Genomic DNA, 25,761 nt, shown 5'->3' with positions numbered 1-25,761 from the left:
CTGCTAGTTAGCTGATTAGTCAAGATAACTAGTAGACCACTGAGGTAGTTGATAATAAGCTCAAAAGTTTTGAATAGAAAAGCTAATGCTAACCGTTTCATGTAAGTGAATGGAAGATGCTAAAACGATTAGCATCATACTCCAGGAGGTACAGTTAAATAAAAACACAGTTTCAGGTGGTCTAACCTAGTTTGTTAGTTAGTGGATTATTCAAGCTTTCACCCAGGTAGGGTCCATTTGATAGATTTTGTATTTTATTCCATATCAGTAAAACAAAATAAAAGTGGTACTTGAGCTGAAAGTGAGCTGTCAATCAAACGTGATCTGGACACGCCCACACAGTCCTGAGAAATGGTTTGAGCAGCGTAATGAGCTGTTTTTGAGCTCAGTTTTCTAATAGTTATGAATGTTTATTTTCATTCATATTTTTTGTGGATGCTTAACGAGACACTCAACTTTGATATCATATATGCATTTTTTATGATTTCAAGCCACGTTTCCAGAGGCTTTAAAACTGTTTTTCTTTGTGAAAGCTTTTGGAAATGTTTGATATGTTTTAATTACTGTTTTTACACCTATTAATTGATGTTATTTTATCTTATTTTTTATCATTATTTTACTCCTGTGCATTCTATTGTCCTATTATTATTATTATTGTGCATCTTCTATTGTTACTATGTACTTGTGCCTTTACCTCTTTGTTCCTCTTTGCTTATTTAATCTGCCTTGTTGGTTTTATTTTCCTTTGTAAAGCACTTTGTAATATTGTTAAGAAAAGTGCTATATAAATAAAATTTATTATTATTATTATTATCTGTGATTCTCCTTGTCCTGCACTTTCCAGCAGTATCCAGAAACTGATGTCCATCTGGTTTGTTTGGACTAATCAGAAGAATAACTAGATAGTTTAACATGAGCCAACAAGTCTTTCAAACTACACATATGAGTCTTTCCTGGTCTGACAGCCCAATATTGTTTGTCTGTGCCTCTTAAAACTGCTATAAATAACATAAAAAAATCTCATGGCCTTTACTATTAACACTATGTGGTAAAAGTTTGGCTTCAGGAGGTAAAGTGGGTCGTCCACTAATCGAAAGATTGGTGGTTCAATTCCCAGCTCCTCCATGTCAAAGTGTCCTTGGGGCAAGATACTGAACCCCCGAATTGCTCCTGAAGGCTCAAGATCAGTGTCTGTGAATGGTTAGTTTCCTCTGTCGGGACCTTGCATGGTAGCCTCTGTATCCATTCAGCGTGTGAATGTGTGTGTGAATGGGTGAACGTGTAGTGTAAAAGCACTTTGAGTGGTCAGAAGACTAGAAAGGCGCGATACAAGTGCAGTCCATTTACCTCTCCGGTTGAGAGTTTTCAGTCTGTTGCACCTGAATCATCCAACAGTGATGTCACGGTGTACTGACACACTTTTACACATCACTGCAGCAAGATGAGAAGGTCCTCCAACAACAGGATTTTTTTTAAGCTGGTGTTGCTTTGCTCTTTAAGATTAGAGAAAGATTGTGATCAAAAGACAGACAGTTGAGAGGAAACAGGAGGCAAACAGCTGTCCGACCCTCCATCCACCCAACAGCATGGAGCTTTTATAAGAATATAACGACATCATGCTAAGTATGTCTTTGTTCCTGACCAACAAGAGTCATAATTCACACAGCTAGAGATCCTTTACAGGTAAACATATTCATAGTTCAGCCTCTATGATCAGTGGCTAAACACACAAAGAAAAGAGCGCCACCTACGGTACAAAAAATCTAATTTTGTCAACAGAAAAGTTTAGGAAAAACCTTCCTTTGCTCTTTCTTTTCTCAGTTCTTCATCTCCTACAGAGTCATCTCCAGTACCACAGTGAAACTTTTTTACTTTTATTATCTCATAATGCAGCTGACTATTTGAATTAAAATGTACTGAATTGCTGATATGAAACTACACTAAAATTTTGTCTCTCTTTCTTTCCACGCACATTTCTTTAATTAAGTGTTTTCTTTAACTATCAAACTTGTGTTACCGGTGCTCTATTTCTCTTACTAAGACTCTCCATAATATGTCGCCTTAATTTGTTTTGTCCCCAGCAGAAGCGGCCTCGGTTGTTCGTTCTGAAAGCTGATTTCGGTCACCGCTTAGTTATTCTGCTGCTGCTGCTGCTTGTTCCTGTCACATCAGCGGCGTTCAGGGGGAAAGAAAGTTCAAGAACTTGTAGTCAGCTCTGTCAGTCAGAAGTAATAAAACAGCAGCGTGAAGCCCGGAGTCAACGACACCGATCACGAGTTAATGTGCTACAATGAGAGTCGATGCTGAGTCAGCTGGATTTATCCAAGTTAGCGTGGCAGCTGACAAATCTTATATTAAAACTGCATTAAACAAGACTTTAATGTTAAAAAACACACTTTTATCAACCAAAAAAAGTCCCATCTCCACTCCTCAGTTAACCTCTGACATCACATATAGTCGCTTCTTCAAAATAAAATACAACCTCGCTCTTAATCTGGAGCGAGTGTAAGATAACATGAGCCTGTTGTGTGTAGTTCACTGACATCAGGTCAAATGAGTTCTGAGTGTAGCTGATTGCATTTTCAAACTGTTTCCTCTTGTTTCCATCTGGAAGCTTTAAAAACTGATTCACTAATTTGCCCGTATTTCATTAGATTCCCTTTACAATGTATTAGATCCAACGGTTTGTACAGTAAATACACTTTGAGGCTCCACTTATTCTTATTTTCATATTAAAACTAATTGAAATGACTAACTTTCAACCATTACAATGGTTTCCTTGTGGTGATTAAGTCATAGAGAATTAGCACCAACTCTGCAGCACTACTGAGCTTTTTAGCCTCTTTTAGCTCATTTTTCAGCACATTTAGTCATATTCAGTCTCATCAAACCAGTTTCCATCACACAGCAACATCAAGCAGCACATTATTCTCTCAGGAGTAGACGGCGACCAAAACACAGCTACAAGGAGAGTAAATATTGGATTTGGACTCCAAATCAATGATAATGTTGCCCTCTTGTCTGCCCTTTATGAAAATAGGCAACTGTTTACTCAAACATGAGCAACAACAACTGTAGATACTGTTCTTTACTTTATTATTTCCAGGGTGCCTGTCTGACTGTTGTCCCTTTGTCCAAAAAAATAAATTAAAATTAATGCAGCTTAAAAAGAGAATTATGATTTTGTATACTATAGTGGTTTGACACACTCCATAATTATGACAGTGACAAACCTCTTATGCAGACTCAGTATATATATATATATATATATATATATATATATTAAAATCTTTTAAATGTATTACAAAGGAAATTAAGTAGTTAAAGCAAAGGCAATAGCAAGATTTAGGGAATCCTTCTGTGAAGGATGGACGAATTAGGAACAAATTATTCATGGAAGTTGCTTCCATTCAGTCCTCATTCAAGCTCATTCAAGCTACTGAAGTGGATATAAAGTAATCAACAGGCTCTAACTGGCCTTAGGTGGTAAAACCAAGTGTAACTTTTAATTGTAAGCTGCGAACTGCACCTCACTAAAACGACTCCGCATCTCCCAGAACTACTTTACCGACTCAAACATGCTCATTTCGTGACATTCAGGATATGTATAGGTTATGTTATTTTTTTTGTTAAATTCAGATATTCCTTGAGCCACATGGTAGAAACAGGCTAAGTGTGAGGACATGAAGTTTAAATGGACCAATTTTCACTCCAGACAAAATTGCAGGGGCACTAAATCACCCTCTGTCTCTGATTCGAACATGGTTTCTGATTTGCAAAATTACAAGTAGGTCGGTGAGAAGATGTATGTAGAGAACCGTGCGGCGTACTGTTCTGTTCTGTTCAGCCGCAGAACAAAGCGTCTCACACACACTTCAATAAGACCCCGGCAGAGGACAATAATACCACCCTGACAAACCATCAAGAGTAATCGCCACCTCTAACAAACAGCGCGAGCACTTCCAGCGGTTCAGTTCGTCACGAGTTTTTTTTCCTCGCCTCCGCTTTCCCGCTTTCCCGTCAAAATGACGTGACACTTGAGAATTCAATTTGAATCCGGCACTGTGTAATTGAAAAGCGTTTGCCCTGATAGATGCAGCCAAAATGTAAGGAGGGGAGGGAAGGGGGGAGGAAGGGGTTGGACGGAGGAGAGAGATGATTAGATGGTGCTACAAGCTTTTTGGCTGCTTCTTTTGTTTTTCTAATGGAGTCGAGGTGAAGCAGAGACTGGCGTGAAAAATGCTCTAACGGCGGGATTCGGTTTTAGTGGGATTGTCTCAGATTTGCAGCCAATTTGCGAGTAATTTGGTATCATTAATGCTAATTAAGATAAGTCGCTCTGGATTGATTTTGAGTGCCTGTGAGTCACATAGGAAGTTTTGGTGCCAAGGTTTCAAATAAAGCAGAAGAAATCCACAGTGAGCAAACTTAAGGAAGAGTTTGGAGGGAAATATGAGATAATGAGAAAGAAAGAATGAAAAAAAAGCAGGGGGGACACATCCTGCCAAAATGTAGCCTCCATCGACACACAGAAAACTGTAAAGTGGATTAAAATAACTGCTGAGGGATAAGCAGACTGGAACTTTTCAAATAACAAAAAAAAACAAAGGTTGCAATAAACAGAACAGCACTGGCTTTATAGATGTATTCCCACACAATTTCATAGTTATAAGAAAAAAATAATAATAGCACAAACAAGTACAGGCAGATAGAGGTGAAGGGGGAGAGAGACATAGATACATGAGAGGAAGAGGAGGGGTAAAGAAATAAATCAAGCCAGAGGGAGAGATGTCGGAAAAAGGGGAGGAGAGAGGTAAACACAAGGGGACATGGGAACATGAGTAAGAATGAATACTTCAAAGAATACTCCAGAGAGTGAACGAAGGGCACAAGAGAAAAAAAAAAAAACACAACAACTCGAGTCTCTGTCACAGTTTCTTCCACTTGAATTTGGGGTGAGACGTTCTTATCGGCCTCTTGAGGTTTTCTCGTCTCGCGGTTTCTTTGTTTGTTTTTCTGAAAGTATGCAAACACTCCGCTTTACAATCAGCGTTTCTTTGTCTCTGAATCATCTTTGATGCTCAGTTGCTCATTGCTTCTACTCTGTATTTCACAAACATCACTTCTGCACCTGTCAAACAAACACTGTGGGTGAGAGTGACTGTGTCTGTTCAGCCACGGTGGCTACTGCTGATCATATGTTATATTATCTGCATTTGTGAGCTACAAAATATACAAAAATTCATGGGAAAATATGATGAGAGGATTATAAGTCTCATGTTATAATGTTTTGGCTCACTATCTCTAAAAAAAACTCCCTAAAAGTGCAACAGAAAAGTAGAGTTCAACACATAATCAGTGAAGTTACATGTGCAAGACTTGAAGGGTGTGAGGATTAGGGATGTGCAGAGGGTCCAGTATTTGTATTTGTATCTGTATTTGTTTAAGCAGCAAAATTATTTGTATTTCTATTCGAATAAAAGTGGAAAGAGGTTTAAAAATCCTGTGTTTGTTTTTATTACACTTTTAGTTTTAGAAAATTAAAGTGTTACAATAAGTGTTCATAAAGTGTTCCCTTGGGAGCATTTCATTTGCATTTGTGTCTTTAGTTCAGCCAAATTAGGAAATGTGCGTCATGTAGCAGGTGGATGTGACTCCCCTTATTGAGATCTGCTGATAGATGTAACAGCAGAGCAGAGAAGAGAGAGTGAGATAGCAACGTAACCGACCTGCGTGCTGGTATTTAACATGTTTTTTTTTTCTTCCCGAAAACAAATAATTTTTAAAATATTTGTATGAAACAAATATTTGTAAAAAAAAAACAAAACAAAACCCACTATTTGTGCTTTACCGAATATTTGTATTCAGGCACACCCCTAGTAAGGATCAACACTGACCTGGAACTGGAAGGAGTCACTGTCAGACCCCGTGCCGAAGTGGCGGTACCAGACGGTGCCGTCGTTGACGTCCTGCTGGGTGAAGGAAGTGGTGGGTGTGAAGCCTTGGTCGTCGGTTAGCGAGGGACGCCAACCCTCCGCCGGGCCGTCAGCTGGCATGGACACCAGCACCACCTCACCTGGACAGAGAAGGCGGAGAGTTTCTCTCAGTTATTAGACATCACTGGATGGACATGTAATATTTTTTTAAAAGCAGAATTATGGACCTAACAGAGTTAGAGACAGAGATGCCGTGATTGGCAAACCAAACACAAAGGTTGGGTTAAGACTTGATTGGACTTAAATTGATGGTTAAATTTAGAAATAAAATTAAAATGTTTGTATCAAGTTCAAGATTAGAGAGGGTTTAACAACATTTCCACTTTCCAAAATGACAAACAAAAAGATTTCTGGTGTAAAAGTAAAGCTCACAGTGAAGTATAAGTTAATATTTTGAGCCAACTAAGTCTGTTTGATTGTGGAATATCAACACTTGAAAAGTATGCAAATGTTCAAGGCTGTTTTGACTTTAATCTCTTGACACGGTGTTAGATGTGAGCGTTAAAGAGCTTGTACCGTATTTAGGGTGACCGTCGGAGGCGAGGATGGTGTAAACGATGTCATCAGTGCCGACTCCCTTGTAGTCCGCCTGCAGGTATTTCTTATCCAGTCGCACCATGCCTCCCTCCTTCACCCAGGTCTTCGGCACAGACAGCACATGAGGAGAGTCGGCCACCTGAAAAAACACACACACACACAATCAGTGTTATAACATAGATTTCAACCCTTTTAAAATTCTAAGCACCATTTAATGTGGCAATATAAGAGTTCACTTGCTTTTTTTGTGCCAGTTTTGGTGCTCACTCTTTACTTCCCAGTATTTGTATTTGTATCTGTATTTGTTGAGGCAGCAAAATTATTTGTATCTGTATTTGTATTCGAATAAAAGTGAAAAGAGGCTTAAAAATCCTGTTTGTAAAATGTTCACTTTGAGAAAATGAAGACTGTGATAATTAGTCATGTGACTCAAATGTATTTATCACACCTGTGAGTACGCAGCAGTTGTACTGAGAGAACCTGAAGAAGCTACAGGCGAAACGCGTTGTTCGCTCTTAATAAATTCACAGTAAAGTCATTACAGTGTGCGGTGGTTACTTTTGATTTTCACCTTATATGTTTCCTGCGTCCGACCAGCACCTGTCTGAAAATACTGGCTGTGCATGGGGAGTTCTGTCCTTTTATCCCAGTATTTGTATTTGTATCTGTATTTGTTGAGGCAGCAAAATTATTTGTATCTGTATTTGTACTCGAATAAAAGTGGAAAGAGGCTTAAAAAATCCTGTTTTTGTTTTTATGACACTTTGTGTTCATGAATAAACTACCTTACGAAGGAGGTCCCCACATCAGGTCTTGTATATACCCCCAACAAATAATTTTTAAAATATTTGTATGAAACAAATATTCGTATAAAATGTATTTGTATTCGGGCACACCCCTAATCACCAGTTCTTCTAAAACCAAGAGTAAGTCAAGAACAATCCTCAGGCAGCTATTAGACCTGCTGTTAGTTTGAAAACCATCCTAAATACACCTGTTGTTGGTTTTTCTTGGATACAGAGAAGCTTTCAATAACCTAATCATCCATTTCTAACCACCGTCTGTCCATTAATTTCTCCAGAACTCTGATTGACAAGAGTAAAATCCAATTTATCAAATGTAAACAATTTCAAGAACTAGACATATATTATCTTGAAGCAGCGATAGAAGGAGCAGAGCACAATCTCAAGTTATAAACACAAAATTGACCTTGAAACATGGTAAACTGAGTATTACTCAAGGTAAAGAAACCCCATGTGAAATCCCTGTGGTGTAGGCACTGATGTATAAAGAGAAATATAGAAGCAGACTCTGTTGTTTGTTCCTCAGGTGCAGCAGCGTGATGCCACTTTTACTTTGTGTTGTCACAGACTGTGTAGCTGCTGTTATTCCACATCTGTTCTAACCTCAGGTTTATGAGTCCCAGGAGTCGTGAGGCTCTGTCAGTCAGCAACAGTGTCACCTGAGCACTAAAGCCCTGTGTTCAGCCCCACCAATCAAAAGTAATGTATCACAAAAGACTCGATGTGTTGTTGTTTCTCCGTTTAAGAGCTGCCAGGGCCAACTTTGGACTCAAGACTTATTTTTGTGATGCTGTATTGATCCGATAGAGTAACTCATCATTTCGGCCGCCCTGCCTCCCAAAGCAGAGAACAAAGAGCAGGATCAGCTACACAGAGCACACAGAGCTGGGTGATGATTCAGTGTCGCTGGAGGACATTTCATCGGGGCAGATGCCTGCTGTCAGGGAGGTTTTGAAACTAGACCTCTTACTCACAGTGTCACCTTGCTGCCTCAATAAAAAACAGGTTTGTCATACTTCTTCTTGGATATCTGCGAATCCAACCTGCTATTTATTCTGTAGGCAGCAGCATTTTACATCTGGATGAAGGATATGAAGCTATTGTGTGGGCTACTCTTGACAGTAAAACGAGACAACCACCAGAGTCTAACCCTCCTTAATATCATATGTTAGCATGCTAACATTTACTAATAAACACAACGTAAAGCTGAGGCTAATGGGAATGTCATCAGTTTTGCAGGTATTTGGTCATAAACCAAATTATTGTGCAAAGTCATCACAGTTTATCCTGAAGGGGACACAAATGACACGGCAATCCATCCAATCTCTACCTCATGGTGACGCTAGAGGAAAAGCCAGTGATCATCAAAGTCAGTAGGATCCATCTTCTGGGGACCATGAATGTCTGTACTCATGGCACTCCGTCTTATAGATGTTGTGATATTTCAGTCTGTATCAAAGTGGTGGACTGATCATATCTAGAACCATGCAGCTAGCATGGCTGAACATCCAGTATAAATCTTTTGGTGTTCATTTAAAACTAATCAGCTCAAAGGTAACTGTACGTACTTCCACAGTGGACGCTTTTTCACTAATGTATATTCCTACAAGAAAGAAATATTGGTCTTAAAATCTCAATAAAAGTGTTTTGCTAAAGTTCATTTTCAAAGGAAGAAACTTTGATACCACTTTCTTACAACCTTTATAAAGGGTTTATAATAACTACTGGCTTCATTAATGGTTAATAAATAATTTACAAACATGTTATAGACGTGTTATAAATAATTCTGGTGTTTATCCTCCAGCAGGACATGCTTGCTTTGTCATTTTTAGCTCTTAATTATTTATCAGGAATAAACTGTCAGACTACTTACCTAATGGGAAATATATGTAGAGTATCTACACTAAAATACATTCATTAACAATTTATTAACATTTATAACTGCAGACTTGATTGTTTATTAGTAAGTGAGACATCCATGAGTGTCTATTAATGGATTGTCAACATTTATAACTGGATTTTTACCAAATAGAAAGGATAAAAAATGTGATTTTTAACAACCTTTTCATGTCCATGGTTTCCATCTCATCTATAAATCATGATTAATACTTAAAGCATGATTAATAATTAGAAGGTGGTACAGAAACTTCCACATTCATGTCAGGTCAGTGTTAGCTGAGTTCTTCATAAACTTCTTTGCTGAAAAAATGCACAAAGAGATGAAGACACACACATGGTTGACCATTTACCGCCGGAGATAATCAGTGCACTGTGGCAGGAGGTGGTAAGAGATTACAGGAATGTGCACAATTGTGTGTGATTGCGCGTGTGTGTGTTTTTGTGTATTTGTGTGCATATGTGGGTGTCTGTGTTTGCAGATAACAACCTGCAGACCATCTGCGGCTCTTCTGCCTGCCACTCGACTGATCCAAATCACAGTATTTCAGTGTAGCAGCAGCAGCAGCAGCAGCAGGCAGAGAATCACAGACGAGCGGTGGATTGCCATGGAAGCGAAAACACATAAGTCAGCATGGCAGGCTTTTAACTCAGAGGACCACATCATCCAAGAGATAATCAAGCTTTTCCCAACGAACACCAAGGTCCCTCAAGGACACTCAAATCCAGAAACAGCCCTCTCTACAAATAAAAGAGATCAGGGGAACCTTTTGAATTCACAAGTTTGCCAATACTCCTGATTTCCCCAGACTTTTTTCTGATTCTTTGTCCTGCAGCCGCATCCCGGCTCTTTTCCATGAATAAGACACAAATCTAATGAGTTTTCTTTATTGTATTTGGATTGCCCTTTTAGATAGAGAGACAGTTTAATCTCCTTCAGACAGGTGCAGAGAAATTGAAAGGCTTGTGAAAATTTCCCAGCTTTTTGACCTCTGGGAAAGCGAAAGTAAGAGACTAAATCTGGTTAATGAAATTTTGGGTTGATAAGATAGAAAGTAGAGAGAAAGAGGAAAAACAGAATCCGCTTAATTCACTGAGTTCATTGACTTTTTGTCTGTTATTTAGCGCTTTTAAGCAAATCTTGGGATAGTGCTAGTGCAATGTCACATTCCTCAGGATGTATCTTCAACCTCATCAATGATCTCGGGATTGTTTAAGGAAAACGTCAAATGCCCTTTACTCTGAATAGTGACAATAACACGTACTATCTTTCAAAACTGATAATAAAATTTAGTTCTCATATGCAATCATGCAAGTATCTACGGAGGTGCTTTTGTGTCTTTATTATGCAATCAAACAGTACAGGTTTGCAACCGAAAAAATAGATTTGAGAGCAAAACTATCAACACTGCAATCAGGAACTGTTTTATTGCAAGTAAAGTAAATCAAAAACTTTTGTTTGCAAATCCAAAAGTTTTGCTTGCTGCTGAGCTGAATCCAGTGGGAGAGAAGGAGTTTTGAAGTCCATGGAGAAGACAGAAAATCAATATGCATAACTTCCGGCTAAGTAATAGCAAGAATGTTATGTTTGAACTAGTGCATGTGTTGTTTAACGATCTGTGATGTTGTAACGGGTTAAAAAATACACGTTATTTTGTCAGCCTGTCAGCTAGTCACTCACTCGTCATGGGAACCGCACATTATTCCGAAATAGTCCCATTGGACTGAAAGCCCATTTGTCTGACGGCCCATTATCCCAAAAAAACAAAACAAAAGCCCACGGCTCCGAAAATACACACTCTGGAGTTGGAGTGACTGTCGGTGTTACACCATATTTGGTGACCGATCAGATTCTGTGACCTGCAGTGTTGGGAGAAGTACTGAGATCCTTTACTTAAGTAAAAGTATCAATACCACAGTGTAAAAATGCTCTGTTACAAGTAAAAATCCTACATTTAAAATCTTCCAACACTGCAGGTCACAGAATCTGATTGGCTGATGACTAAATAATATGTATTTTTTAACCTGTAACAACATCACAGATCATTAAACAAAAGCGATCTACATGCATCAGTTCAAACATTCCTGCTATTACTAAGATGCAAGTTATGTGTAAATATACTTGCACATCGATTTTCTGTCTTCTCCACGGACTCCGATAGGGCCAATAGAGACGTGTCTTACATCTTTCAGTGAGATTCAGCTCAACAACAAACAAAACTTTTGGATTTGCAAACAAAAGTTCTGATTCACATTTTAACCACAAACTTTTTTTTTTTTCTTGCAATAAAACATTTCTCAAGCTCTCAAATCTATTTTTTGATTGCAAACCTATTCTGTTTGATTGCATAATAAAGACACAAAAGTACCTCCGCAGTGGCCAGATTGAGATGAAGGATTTAGACTTGAGTGAAACTTTGAGTCACAGAAACGAGGACAGACTTGACAGCTCTGATACTCAACTTTATTTGAGACCTGACACTCTAAAGACTTCACTTTGAAACTTGAAAGCAAAAAATATTCCCAAGTTTGGAACTGATAAAATCCAGGTCAGGCAGTTACAGGCAGACCTTGTCTTGAACCTTCACGCAGCTTTGAAATGAGAGGGAGGTTAATTTGATGGCAAAGATTCACAGACCTAAAAGACTCACTTATGCTTATAAAGACTTGACTTGGATTACTTCTTAAGGACCGCAGTCTCATACTTTTACTTCACTTTGGACTTGGACCTGCCTCAAAAGCTTTTAGAAGTGAGACTATTAAACATAACAAACATCAAACTGTCTGCTGCTTTGAAACTGCTTTGACACAGGATGAGAGGAGCTAAGTCACCTGCTGATAAAAACCTTAATCATGTATTAATCCTGCTCCAACAAGGATTGTGATTTATTTACAACAAAATTACAGAAATTCTTTGGTCACCCATGTTCACTTGTGTGCCCTAAGACTCTTCCTTTTCTATCTTTGTATTATTTTCTATTTACCTATAGCGTAGGAGGTGATGGAGGAGTTGAGTGAAGGTCATTAGCAGATGCTGCAGAAAAAATGTTTTTCATGGTCTAATGTTAGCCAAAATATATATAAAAAACACCCTAAACAACATTATTCTTCACTTATTCTTCAGGCTCAGTACTTTTGAGAGCTAATGCATGAAAAATGCATAATCAGAGACCTTTAAAGGGCTGTAAGCCAGCAGACCTGAGATGGACTGTAAATAGAGTCGAAGCTGGTCGGAGAGCTTTTGGCTGCAGTCCACAAAAACAGAAATAAATGACTTTGCAGAGATGGAGTCGGCGTCATCCATAAAACATCGGCTAGCTGCCGGCTGGAATGGTCATGCTGTTATAATGACAATAACATTGTCATCCTTCATAATTTCACCGGGGGGGGGGGGGGGGGGGGGGGTGAATCGGAAGAGCCGATGGACTTGTCAAACAGTAAAGGAAAGTCACAGAACGGAGATTGAATCCTTATCGGCAACATTTTCTAATTTACTCTCAGTGAAACAGGCAGCCGTGACGTCTAAAATGATGGAGCATGTTGGGGAAAGTAAATTTGATGGCTATGTGACACGGAGCGTTAACAACAACAAATCACAGCAAATCTCAAATGTATTCACAGACTTGGAAGCGTTGTTTAAAAAAAAAAACAAGACAAAACAAAACCCCAAAGCAAATAATTTGACTTCACAATAATGACGAAGACAAGAGCTCAGCGGGAGAAGAGCTCAACTCAAACCACTCAGCCCCTCCGCTTCTGCTTGATAACAGAGCTCAGCTATTAGCCTTCCAAAGCTGGACGGATGATCAGAAAAAAATATCTAATTCCCTCCATTTCTGCCGGGGAACAGAAGAGCCCCAGGGTCTCTCGGAGGCTCAAAGTGTTCTCCCCGAGACAGTAATTGAAAGCCAAGGGTCCTGCTTCCTATTCAGCCGAGCTCCAGCCCCGCTCAGGGCTCAGAGCTCAGTCCATCCATCAGTGGGTCATTACGGGCCTGATTAGTCTCCTGCTTTAGAGCCCAGTAATCCAACTTTCAGGAAGCCTATTGTCCCCGGCACAGCCTGGCATCGACAGCCGCTGCTGCTGCCTGGATGGTGGCCTTGGAAGTACAAAGAGTGCCACTAAGAGTGCCACGCTCTGAAAACTAAGGATTCATTGGCTTGAGTTTGTTAAATTCCAGGCAGAGCCAATAATCACTCAGGGTTTTACTTTTGAGCTTTGTAGAAGCAGTCGGGGTTCATGAAGTCATTATTCAGGTTTTCTTTAAGTAGATTTTGGGGTTTTTTATTGCCTTAGATCTTACTTTTCTTTTCTTCTTTTTCTATTTTATGTTTTTCTTGCACAGCTCTCTTCCATGCCACTCCTCACAGTTTGGTGACCTACCAGTCTTGTGCACTTTCAAAAGTCACCTCCTCAGCTTGAGGCCTACAGTGTTAAAGCTACATTAGGCAACTTGGCACGCCGGCAGTTCCACATGGCAGTGGGAGGTTTGAACTTCAATTTGAGCTCCAATATCCAGAAATCCCGAGAGGTAGCGTCGGTAAACTGCACACAGCATGCTCGTGTTTACCACTCCAGCTGTTCTGTGATACAATTTATTAAAGACAACTAAGGAAACACAAGAGAGAAGTGATGTAATTTTGGAGAGTAAAGCTAGATAGATGGAGTGCAAACGCGCTGCTGTTGAAGAGGCACTTGGATATCATTTTTACTGAATTTGCCACTTGTGTGCCCTATTTGAATCTGTCCAAACCCAACAGCAGAATGTGTGCTCCTTGAAAATGCAGCTACTTTTTATGCATTATGTGAATAAGGAATATTTTCACATCGAAGCCTTGTGCAGTCATGAAATATAAATCTTCTTCCTCTTTTAACTTCACACCATCACTACCAGTGAAATGAGGCCTTTCTTTCTCGAGTCCCAAAGGTGCTGGGACTCATCCGAAAAGCCTCAGACATAAATGAAGGGCATTCTCCTCCATCCTGCACTTTCTAAAGCACGACCAGCCCGTCCTCAAAAGGAAAAACGACGGTATAGGTTGAAAATTCAGCCAGCAAAAACAACTATATGGTTAAGTTTGAGAGACAGACGCCATCTAGCGGCAATTATGACCCGTAGAAGTGATGCAGTTCAGATGACGTCTATATAAGGTGACAAATTTCCAGGTTGGGTGGATGCTAAATGGCAAATAGTGGACTTAGCTGCAGGATGCCGCTGTTCACTTACCGTTTCCAATTGCAACCCTAACCCCTAAACCCTGACCCTAACTCCCTAACCCTAACTCCTACCCCTAACCCTAACCCCCTAACCCTAACCTTAACCCCTACCCCTAACCCTAACCCTAACCCCCTAACCCTAACCCTAACCCCTAACCCTAACCCCCTAACCCTAACCCTAACCCCCTAACCCTAACCTTAACCCCTAACTCTAACTCCCTGACCCTAACCCTAACTCCTAACCCTAACCCCCTAACCCTAACCTTAACCCCTAACCCTAACCCAAGTGATCATTTTAACCCAAACCATGATCTTTCCCTAAACCTAACCAAGTGTTTTTGTGCCTAAACCTAACCAGACCTTAACCACAGCACTGTCACGCTATAAAACATAATTATTTTTTAAAAGTGATTTGGAAAGCACCGGTAGAGGCGGCATATTAGAAAATGCTCCTATGGGTCGTTCTGGAGTTTAATTATGAGGATGTGTTGTGCACAACAGAATGCAGCATCAGGACATTTTGCAGTAAATGGATACTGTTGTGTGTGTGTGTGTGTGTGTGTGCATGTGTGAGATTATGTGTGTATATATGTGGGATGCTAGTGATTTACAGAAGGGGGGAAAAAAGCAGAGGAGTTGAGCCTGAAGCGCACCATCTGTACGTGGCCAGACAAACAGAGCTGCCCTACAAAACCAAACTGTGAGAGTGTGTGTGTGTGTGTGTGTGTGACTGTGTGAGCAGAGAAACTGAGAGACAGAAAAAAAAATCACTGAAAAGTTTCTCTGCTGTCAGGACAAAGGTTAGGATAAGTCTCCAGGAAATTAATGTAAGTCAATGTAATCTAATGAAGTGACGACTGTGTGTGTGTGTGTGTGTGTAGATGTGTGGATGAGTGGTGTGTGTGTGTAGGCAATCTCCCACTGTGGAAGATCACTCTCCACAGTGGGAGATTGACAGAGCGGTGACAGGAGCACAAAGGAATGATGGAAGAAGACAGATGCCTGCAGGACACACACACACACACACACACACACACACACACACACACACACACACACACACACATACACACACACACACACACACACACACACAGGCATTTAGTATTTCAATACTTGTTAAGTCCCTCACTGACATTATACATTCCTATAGTTCCTTACCTTAATCATCACAAATACACGTCTAACTCAAGTCCAGGTTGCTTACAGCAGTTACGGAGCGACATTATCCTTCATTTGTTTCTGTGCACTTGAATGTAAGTCATATATTTACTGTGAGCCACGCCCAAACACATTACACATGTTGTTATTATAAAAATATATCGTAAAAATATCAGTTATAGCTGCTTTAACCCTGAAACAGCCGTTCAAAAGCAGCGGGAACCTGACTAAACGTTCTTACTTCCTGAAATGTCCTTGTCCAGGTCAAGTACAAGCAAACACACAGACATTTACAGTATGTATCTGATGCTTGTCTGTCTAGACATCTTCAACATCGAAAGCTTGTCCTGCCTTGTATGTGTGTGTGTGTGTGTGTGTGTGCGCTCATGCTTAGTAACAAGCGAGCTGCCAAATTTTTGTCATGCTAGACACCTCTCCTCCTCCTCCTCCTCCTCCTCCTCCTCCTCCTCCTCCTCCTCCTCCTCCTCTCTCGGTCATGGTGGCTGGCGCTTGTTGGCAGATAATTGCGTCCTTGTTGTAAAGAACCTCACAGGAAGCGATGACAGAAGAGGGGAAGGGACGGCTGCCATTTCAAAAAGGTCTGACCTGCTCTTTCTTTACAGTGGTTAAACACGCGGGATAAGTCTGCGCCTCGAGCAAACTATTTTCAGAGATAAAGTCAACAGAGAAATACCGTGTGGACACGTCAAGTGGAGAGTTGAAGCAATTTTAAAAGGGTTTAAAGGAATAAAGTGGATATAAAAGATGTTCAGATTGTGGTACCTCAGTTCATCAAAGAATAAATAATGTAACTCAAATGTACAGAACAAAATACAAAAGGAATATTTTCTCAGATCCAATATTATCCGCGTCTTACAACTACTACCCATGAATACTACATTACAAAATCCACTTTTAAGCCGAGGCAGAGATGCAGTTACCTTGAATCTGACCAGTAAAATATTGTCCAGGTAATCATTAAACATCTCTCTCCTTTCCTGAACTATTGATCTTTGAACTTCTGGAAAGGAAGATACAGAAATTGGTCCCTGAGCTTCTTTTAGGAAATCAAACATACAAAAGGTGTTTATTTGGTATAAATCGATAATAACAAAAAAAAAAAAGTATTTTCATTTGGATTTTATGTTTCCTGCTAAAAGACAGGTGAGAATATGTTTCCACTACAACACAGTGAACTCTAGATAGTAGAGGAAAGGAAACTACCAGTCTTATTATGCTGCATTTATAATAATTATCAGAAGTTTAATAAAATAATTTAAGGTGAAACTGCATCATGTGGAGCAACCAGGCAAAAAAAATGTTATGTAATCCATGCAAATTATTATATTATTAGTAATATTAGCTGTTCTTTTGGACAATTGGAAATGTTTTTACACCATAAATACAATAAAAAAAGACACAAACTACACTGTCGATATTGAACCATGTAACATTTGATTCTTCTGTTATTTCACAGTAGAAATGATTTCAGCATGGATTTGAGAGCACATGTACTTCTTGTAGTTTCACTTTTTTTTTTACTGAATTCTTTCTGAACTTTTGTTCTTTTGGCTCCATCCCCAAGATGATGTATTTGGGAAAAAAAAAAAAAAAAAAAAAAATCAATTGCTCTTCTTCTTGACTGTCTGGGTTACAGTCTGGGGAACTTGGTGAAGAGACGCTTTGAGCTTTGAGGTCCAACACACTAATTTGGCTCAGCTGTGCAACACCCCGGAAAGAGCTCCATCCAGTATTAATGGAGGATCGATACGGGGACTTATGCTCTGGTTCGAACTGAGCCAACGAGGAGCCGGATGACTCTAAATTAAACACCAGAGAGCCATTAAAACATTTTTTAAGTTATGTTTTTTTTACTATTTAATTTTAAAATTTGTGGAAAAATGTTTTGACCTTCATGACATCTAATTAATTCTCTTCTCTCAGCCTGGATTTATAATTTTAGGAACGAGTTGGTTAACAGATATTAAAGGGGATCCTGCTAAACTACATTAAGTAAACAAACTTCTTCCATATCAATGTGAGATTAAATCACATTTGCCGACTTCTACATCTGCTAGTTTGGAATTAAAGATACACTGAAAGCAGAAAGTGAAGGATAGTTGCTGTAAAAATCAATCATCAACTCTCAACATTCATCTCTCATCCTCCTCTTCCTCCTCTTCCTCCTCCGTCCAGCCTACCTTCTGATTGACGCGGACTTGGAGCAGAATATTCCGGTAGCTGTGGCCGTCGTTGACCTGCAGCACCGCCCCGTCCTCCGTCCCCTCCGAGCCGTCGTGGACGTACTGGATCTGTTCCCGCGAGAGCTCCTCCAGCTTGAATCGGCTCAGCACCCGGTCACCGTGGAGACGGGTCAGCCTGCCGTGGCGGGGCGGTTCTAGGACCATGACCAGGACGTCGGCGGGGTTGTCGGGGTCGTTGACCTGCAGGACGGACTTGGTGATGGTTGCCGGGGCGCCGCGACCCTCCACGGGTAAAGGAGAGAGAGTCACGACCCTCGGAGGCTGGAAAGGATAAAAAGAATGATTTCATTATAACCTGAACATACATTTAAGTAGGTAGGTACACTTATATTGATGTTTTCTGAGACTTTCAGTGATTTCAACGGTTCCTTGTGAATCCCTTCAAAACAAGTCCATGGACCTTGAAGCTGTATGTCCCTGAACCTCTCATGTACTGGATCATCCAGGATCCCATGCAGGTGCAGGATAGTTTTTCTTACTAGGAGAACAAAACGTGGCCTGCGGCTTGCCGAGGGTCTTGAAATAACACCTTGTTTTTAGGGTAAAAAGCAAAGTTTCGGTTTTGAAATGCGCTGCCGGAGTAACACCGGAGAAAACCTTTTAAAACTTTCAGAGGCTGAGAGAGAGAGAGAGAGCACAGCAAGAAGACACAGCAATTTCTCCCAAAGACTCCCAATTGTCATCTTCTCCCAGGGGGGTCAGGGGTGTGCGGGGAGCCGCGGCGTCCTGCTGCTGCTGAAGGAGATGAAGAAGATGAAGGTGAAGGGGGGGGGGGGGGGGGGGGGGGGAGGTTAAGCAGGGTGCCTCATTAAGCTGCACTCAGCTGTACCCGAAGCCTCGCTGCTGCTGCAGGAGAAAAAGCTTCATCTCGTTAACAAAGTCATTTTACCGGCATCGGTGAGAGAAAGAGGCCTCCTATTGTGAGCAAGGTTATGACTTTATACAGAGCTCACTGTGTGTCTGTTTTCAAACCTCTATGCTTTTATTAAAAAAAAAAAAAAAGGGATTGTGGATATGTCTGGAAAGTGAGGTTGCTTTTAGCCAGTCCTCCCTTCTTTGAGACACTAGATTGAGGTGCTGTTTTTGATATTATTAAATCAAATTACCCAGACACATGTAAGTGTCACATGTAGTGCAAAACCAACTCTCACCTCTCATTAACCTCCTGTATAAAATCATAGGCGGCAGTTTCCAGAGAACAAGAAACCTGCTGCTGCCTGCTCAGCACCAAACAACAAACAACAAAGTTAGCGTCAAGCTAAACTAGCAAGTGGAACATCTAAGCTGCTAAAGATCCAGATATTCTTCTCAGGAGTTGTTTTTTTTTTAGTAGGTGCAGTATTCATATGTTTTATACATCTGTTTGTGTAGAGAATATTAAAATAATATATACACACTATCTCAGGGTCTTTCACAGTTTTGGGAAAATTGAAATTCAAGTCAACTTTATTTGTATAGCTCAATATCACAAATCACATCCTCTGTCTTTAGACCCTCACTAATAATATCCCGTACCTATGCATACTTAACTAACTACTTAACTAACTAAAATTAAAAAAAACAATAAAATATCCTCATTAGGATAGAAGTTCAGTTACATCTTTTGTCTGTTCATGTGTCTGCGTTTGACTATCTGACACGTAGAACAACAAAGAAAGACAAAAGTAAAGGCTGGAGGCCAGAATATCAGCATTGATGTTGTTCATTTTAATAAACCAAAACATTTGTTAGCAGGGCAGCTTGGCAGCGACGAGAGCGCAGGTAGACACGCACGGGGTCGTCCCCATGGAGACACCGCTCTTGACACGGCCCTAAATCAAACCCGACGTCAAGCGAGGTGCTCCTAACAAGAGGGCTCGGGTCCAATGCTTTGACCTCGTCAGCTGCTGGCTCGATCGAGCGAACGGGGACGCATGAAACAACTTGTGGAAAGTCATACATACATATTCTCCCTTGATGTTTTCCAACCAAAGTGACCTCAAACACACAAAGCACAAACACAGAGAGGGAGCATATTGTTATCCGCACAGCACCTCCTGCCATTCGGTAACAGATTTTTTAGACGTCGGAGGTATTATCTCCAAGAGACAGAAGAGCGGGGCCCTCGGGCGCACACCTAAATCCTGTGTCGTCACCGCCGCGGTTTGTAGGAGGAAAACAAAAGATTTTCGATGTGTTGGAGGTGGCTGTGAGTGGGTGTGTGTGTGTGTGTGCTGCTTTTAAATCGTGCAAAGACATGCTAGCTCACTAAAGGAAAACAACGCCCCCCCCGAGGCAGATGAAAACATACACAAACACAAGCACACTCAGGTAGGAGGGCTAACCTTTTAGCCCTCACAGGTGAGGCAGAGGTAAGGTTCATATTTTGGGAGAGAGAGAGCTGTCATCACCCCTGAGGCTCTTAATGCTCTGCAGCACTTCAAAACAAAACAAAAAAAAAAAAAAGTCCTGCTTTTTGGGGATTTTTTTTTTTCATTTGCTCTTTATTTTGGTTTGTTTTTCCCCTGCTGCGTTCGTGCTGGATGATATTTTCAGAGGCACGACGGGTGGAGTGGAAACATCTCCCATGTCGATATCATCCCCTTTCACATGGCTGTAAGCCTCCAGGTTTGTAACAATGCTTTTTATCTGCAGCTCCCCCCCCTCTCGTGTTTTTGTGTGCCATGTGTCAAGCAGACACAGCACAGCTTGTTGTACTGCTGTTTACCTCACCTAACATGGTCTGAAAATGATGGTACATTAAAGTATTAATCATCACTGATCTTATAAACCTCCTCTTTACAGAAAGTTAGCTATATATCAGCACTGATTGACAGCTAAGGGGCAGTGCAGGAACTCAACAGCTAAGAGGGCTTAATGCTAAAAATATCACCTGAGCAAAATATAAAGTCTGAGAAACTTGCCACTTTAAGATGAGTTAGATAGAAATGTAGGCTAGAAAAATGTTGTGTGTGTGTGTGTGTGTGTGTGAGAGAGACCACCTCTGTAGAAATACCATCAGCAGACTCTCAGAAACTTTCTTTCAAAAGAAGCAGCCAGAAGTGTGGGGGGGGGGGGAGGCTATCTACAGCTCAGATCTTTCATTCCTGAGGCTATTACAATCTGAGGTGCCCGCTGGCTGGCGATCTGATGGGGATTTCAATCAACAATTTCTTTTTCACAGCTTTTAGTTATATCAGGAGGGCCGCGTACGAACAAACGGTCTTTTTCTCCATGGCCGTCCAAGCTTTATATTTAACCTGTTTCAACTGTGCCTTTTATATTCAGGGCAAAGAAGGCAACTTGCTCTGGCTTTTGCTGTACAATATGAGTGGATTCATATGAACTGAGACATACCTGAGTGTTTTTCCTGTCTGTGCAGGACATTGTGATCCTTTCTGTGCATGTTGAGTATGTTCTTACATACATGTTTTATGGTAAACATGTATGACTTTGTGTATTAAAGATGTAGAAACAGGGAGAAATATATTTATTTTGCAAGAAAAGGCATTAATGTGAACAACAAGCGCGCTGAAGGTTACATCAGTTTTCGTGATGCGCTTTGATGTAGACTGAAAGAAGCAATCTCGTGAGACTGCGTGTTTCTCTTTGTGAGAAGTTGTATGTTTTGGAGTGAAGAAGTTCAAAGTTTTTTTGTTTTTTTTTAAAAAAAAAAGCACAGCCAAGTAGATCAGACAGTGACGCACTTGTTGTGGCTTGTTGTCCGCTGGGAAAGGGTCGATGTAACTGGAAAACCTTTATGTATTCTCACTATACATGTCCAAAAACTCTACAAAGATATTATTGCAGTAGAGTTAAGGCGCAAAAGTCTTGTTGTTGAATGTAATTTAAAAAAACAAACTCTACCAGTATACTGGTGGACAGAAATGACCTGCTATCAGTCAAAACATGCTCACTGAGGTTGAGTGTTGGGAATAAATTGCTGTTTTTTATTATCAGCTGGTGTATAATTGAATGCGCCCTGCAAACAGACCCAAATAACTGTATCTCTATTCAATCAGCGTCTGCAAGCAGCACTCTGAGCTCCGCGTCTGCAACACTCATTTACTCGAGGCTGACGCGAAGTTAAGAGAGCAGTCATGTGTGCTGCTCATCATGTGGGCTTCGTCACCACACGCATGGACCTTGAAAAGTACAACTGAGCCTCTTAGGATCACCTGTATTCCTTTTTCAATCTGTTTATTTCAATGTTTTTTATTATTCATCCTACCTGTGACTCACTGGACTACACCAAAGCTACTTTTTAAAACAGAAAAATGTATGCTTGAAGTCTGTGCTTCATCAAAGATATGGATGATTTTCTTTTTCTTAGAAAAACACAAATGCACATTTTCAGTTTTGTTATGTTTCATCAACAATCTTCCTCTTCAGCTGCGTAGTCTCTCTCTGTTTTTCTCTTCCACACATCAAACACAGTAACACAGCTGTCACACTAACCCCATCAATAAATCTCCCACAGATGCCTTTAATCCTTTGTTCCTCTTCTTTTTGCCATATTTGTAGCAAAATCAGAGGTCAGCTCGACACTAGTCAAGCTGACATCGGCTAATCACGACCATTACTCCATAACATACCCGGAAAACAGTGGAGAATGAGCAGAATGAGAATAGATCTGTCAGATTTAGCAGATTAAATGTGGCTGCTGTGCTGAAGCTACTATGTCTCACAGTTTCTGTTTGTGATTGTTTATTATAACATATGTTTGTGTGCATTATGCTGATTATATACACTGCTAATGGATAACATGCTAATGGATAACATGCTAATGGCTAACTTGCTAATGGATAACATGCTAATGGATAACTTGCTAATGGATAACATGCTAATGGGTAACATGCTAATGGATAACTTGCTAATGGATAACATGCTAATGGATAACATGCTAATGGCTAACTTGCTAATAGATAACATGCTAATGGATAACATGCTAATGGATAACATGCTAATAGATAACTTGCTAATGGATAATATGCTAATGGCTAACATGCTAATGGATAACACGAGGTCTGAAGCTGCAAATCTTAGAGTTCACATAAAAAATGAATAGATTGGATGTATTTTTGTTTAGCTGCATAATGTGATCATATTAGCTAGCTAACCATGGTATCTAGATGCTAGCAGTATATGCTAGCTGTCCTGTGCTCTTATCATTTATTTTACTGAACATGATGTAGATATTTACTCTTTTTAAATCTGTCAAAAACTCCATAAAAATCTAATTTGACTGAAAGATACAAGACTATGTAGCAGTTTGACAGTCAAAAGGGCCGTGTGCAAACATCCATAGTCATTTATGTCTACTAGTAAAATAGTATCAATTAGTAGAGCACAGAGAAATAAACATAAATGCTATTTTTTTGTTCTGGTAATGGAAAATATCCACTTCTTGTAGGAGTGGACTTGTGGTTGTGTCATTTCAATCCATCTGACATTGACCTGATTAAGGGGAACGAATGAGAAACTTTAAGAATTAATGCGAGAACATGCTCTTAATGCCCGACAGTCTGAAGCCCACGGATGTTAGATGCTGAAATTTAATGCAGTGTGTCTTCAAATATCATCTGTGCAGCGACATACACACAGTCCATCTCAAACTGGAGAGAAAAACTGCTTTTTTATGTTCCTTGTTCTCTCTGGGGCAAACTTTCTCCTACAAGGACACAAACATCGACTTGGCATTTTCACAGTAAACTAAATTTGGGAACAAATGTGCCTTGGCAGACTATCCGTCTCTATTACCTGTAATGTTAATGAATTAACCTGCACAGAAAAAGAAAAATTCTTTATGAGATACTTTGTTTTGTAGCTCATTATCTGCTGGGAGAGCACATTTATAATGCAACTTTATGTGGCATTTTAAAGACGGTTTATTGTTCTCGGGTGCTTTTTGAAAAACATTTGTCAATGTCATTGAGAGTAGCTGATTATATAAAGGATACGTTAACCCTTTCATGCATGAATTATGATAACCTCAGTCAGAAGTGTTTTTATTCCTCTTTAGGCATGAAAAAAATATTTGAACTTTTTTAAACACGCGAGTTTGTCCAACTTAGTGGACAGATGATTAATTGTCATTTTCTCCCAACATGAAATCAATACTTGGAAATTTTAACAATTGTATTACTCCTTAGTTGTTGCTTGATGTTACAAAATTTTATTTACCTGCAAGGGTCTATTACTATAGCGGGATTGGCAAGATGTTCCTGAGCAGTTGTGCATTTCTGGCCGGCAGGCGGCCATCTTGGTTTTGAGAAATTTGTGTTGCACTTACAAAGGCTGGCCAACGGATGGCAGTGTATGGGACGACACACTAGAGTCCACCGTGTTGGCTGATGTGCAACTATACCATTAAAACCCCATGCATATATAAGAAAACGGCTTTTGAATAACTGTCCACTGTAGTGACCACTATGCATGAAAGTACGGTGGCCCTGAAGTGCACAACACAACGACATATAACAAAACACAACCGCAAACGCAGACAACACAACATTAACTTCTACCGGAAAAGAGGTAGGTACCTGCTATCGACAAAGCTTGTTGCTGTTTGGACGGATGCACTGTTTGTCTTTTTAATCTATTTATCTATCTATCTATCTATCTTTATATATATATATATATGAAAGCATGTGGATTTTCATTTTTTTTTTTTTTTTTACTTTTTTTACCTTGTTTATCCTGTTATGAATCAAGTTGAACACAGCTTTGGGCGGAGACTACACAGACCCCAAATGAAGGCGGACAGCGCCTCCTTCCTGTTAAAAAGACAGACAGTGTGTCCATCCAATCAACGATGATCCTTGTCAATACGAGAGCGTCCAATCAGCAACAAGCTTTGTCGATAGCAAGTATGTGCACTTCAGGGCCACCGTATGAAAGGGTTAAGAAAGTTTCTGCGTGTTTATATGATACTGTACCTGCATTGACACTGCTTGAACTTGAACTGTTTCTGGCTGAGAGAACAGCTGTGGGTCAGCGACACGTAAGGTGAACTCGCCGGTCCTACAGGAAGAAAGAAAGAAACAACATTTGTAAGTAACGATACAGAAAACAGCCTTCAATCAGAGAAATTAAAGTTTGTTCACTGTCTCTTTTCTCAGAGTCACTTTGAGTGAATATAGCCTAGAAACAGGCTTTGGTTAGCTCTGGGGATTTCTGGGAAAATTAGTCATGTGAGGCGAACCTGGTGTGTAGTCATTAGATCTAATCACCTCCGTGCTGTCGAGAGGAGCGGAGGACAGTAACCACACGTACACACACACAAAACACCGGCCCACCTGCTCACACACACACACACACACACACTCATCATAACCAATATCTCCTCTCACTGTGCCAGCCTCAGCATCATCAAAGACAAGGCTTATTACCCACAACTCCCCGGGGCTGGAGCTGGTGTCGGGTGCAGCGGTGAACTGCAGCTGACGACCAAATGACTGAGCAGGTTGTTGGTTTTAGTGACGACTGAAAAGGAAGTACGGCTACAAAACTGAAGTATATGAATGTAATATGTTACAGCCATGATACTGTTAATGTTAAATGCTTCTTAAACATTGAACGTTGTTGCATCCAGCATCGTTATTTAGTGCCAGTGTTGAAAATAGTGCAGCGTTTATGCAGTTCAGCAAAAGGAAAACATGACAATGAACACTTTCCTCTCAGATTAATAATAAATTCTAACTTTTTATTATAATATAACGAACCCTGATGACCTTTAAGTTATCTAACGCTGTAAAGACCTTGCATGACAACCATACTGTAGTTGCCATGTGCATGTTGTCATGTTGTAAACACCTTCATTAAATGCAATCCGGGGCTGTTTTTGTTTTATATATTTGTATTTTTTTAGCCTTTATTTGACAGCAGAAAGCACAGAGAGACAAGAAA

General features: G+C 40.2%; 1 protein-coding gene across 3 annotated transcripts in view; it reads right to left on the bottom strand.

The window, feature by feature from the left end:
* The window catches only part of fras1 (Fraser extracellular matrix complex subunit 1), a 294,733-nt gene that overhangs the window by 70,487 nt on the left and 198,485 nt on the right, over positions 1–25,761 (bottom strand). For all 3 annotated transcript variants that reach the window (XM_042420806.1, XM_042420807.1, XM_042420808.1), the window contains 4 exons: positions 24,792–24,876; positions 17,812–18,135; positions 6,513–6,672; positions 5,898–6,076 (listed from right to left, as the gene is read on the bottom strand). In XM_042420806.1, the coding sequence (XP_042276740.1) occupies positions 5,898–6,076; positions 6,513–6,672; positions 17,812–18,135; positions 24,792–24,876 (748 nt within the window). The remainder of the gene's footprint in view (positions 1–5,897; positions 6,077–6,512; positions 6,673–17,811; positions 18,136–24,791; positions 24,877–25,761) is intronic.

This window comes from Thunnus maccoyii, chromosome 9, assembly GCF_910596095.1.
Source record: "Thunnus maccoyii chromosome 9, fThuMac1.1, whole genome shotgun sequence".
NCBI classification, from domain to species: domain Eukaryota; kingdom Metazoa; phylum Chordata; class Actinopteri; order Scombriformes; family Scombridae; genus Thunnus; species Thunnus maccoyii.
This window is presented reverse-complemented; position numbering and strand designations above follow the sequence as displayed.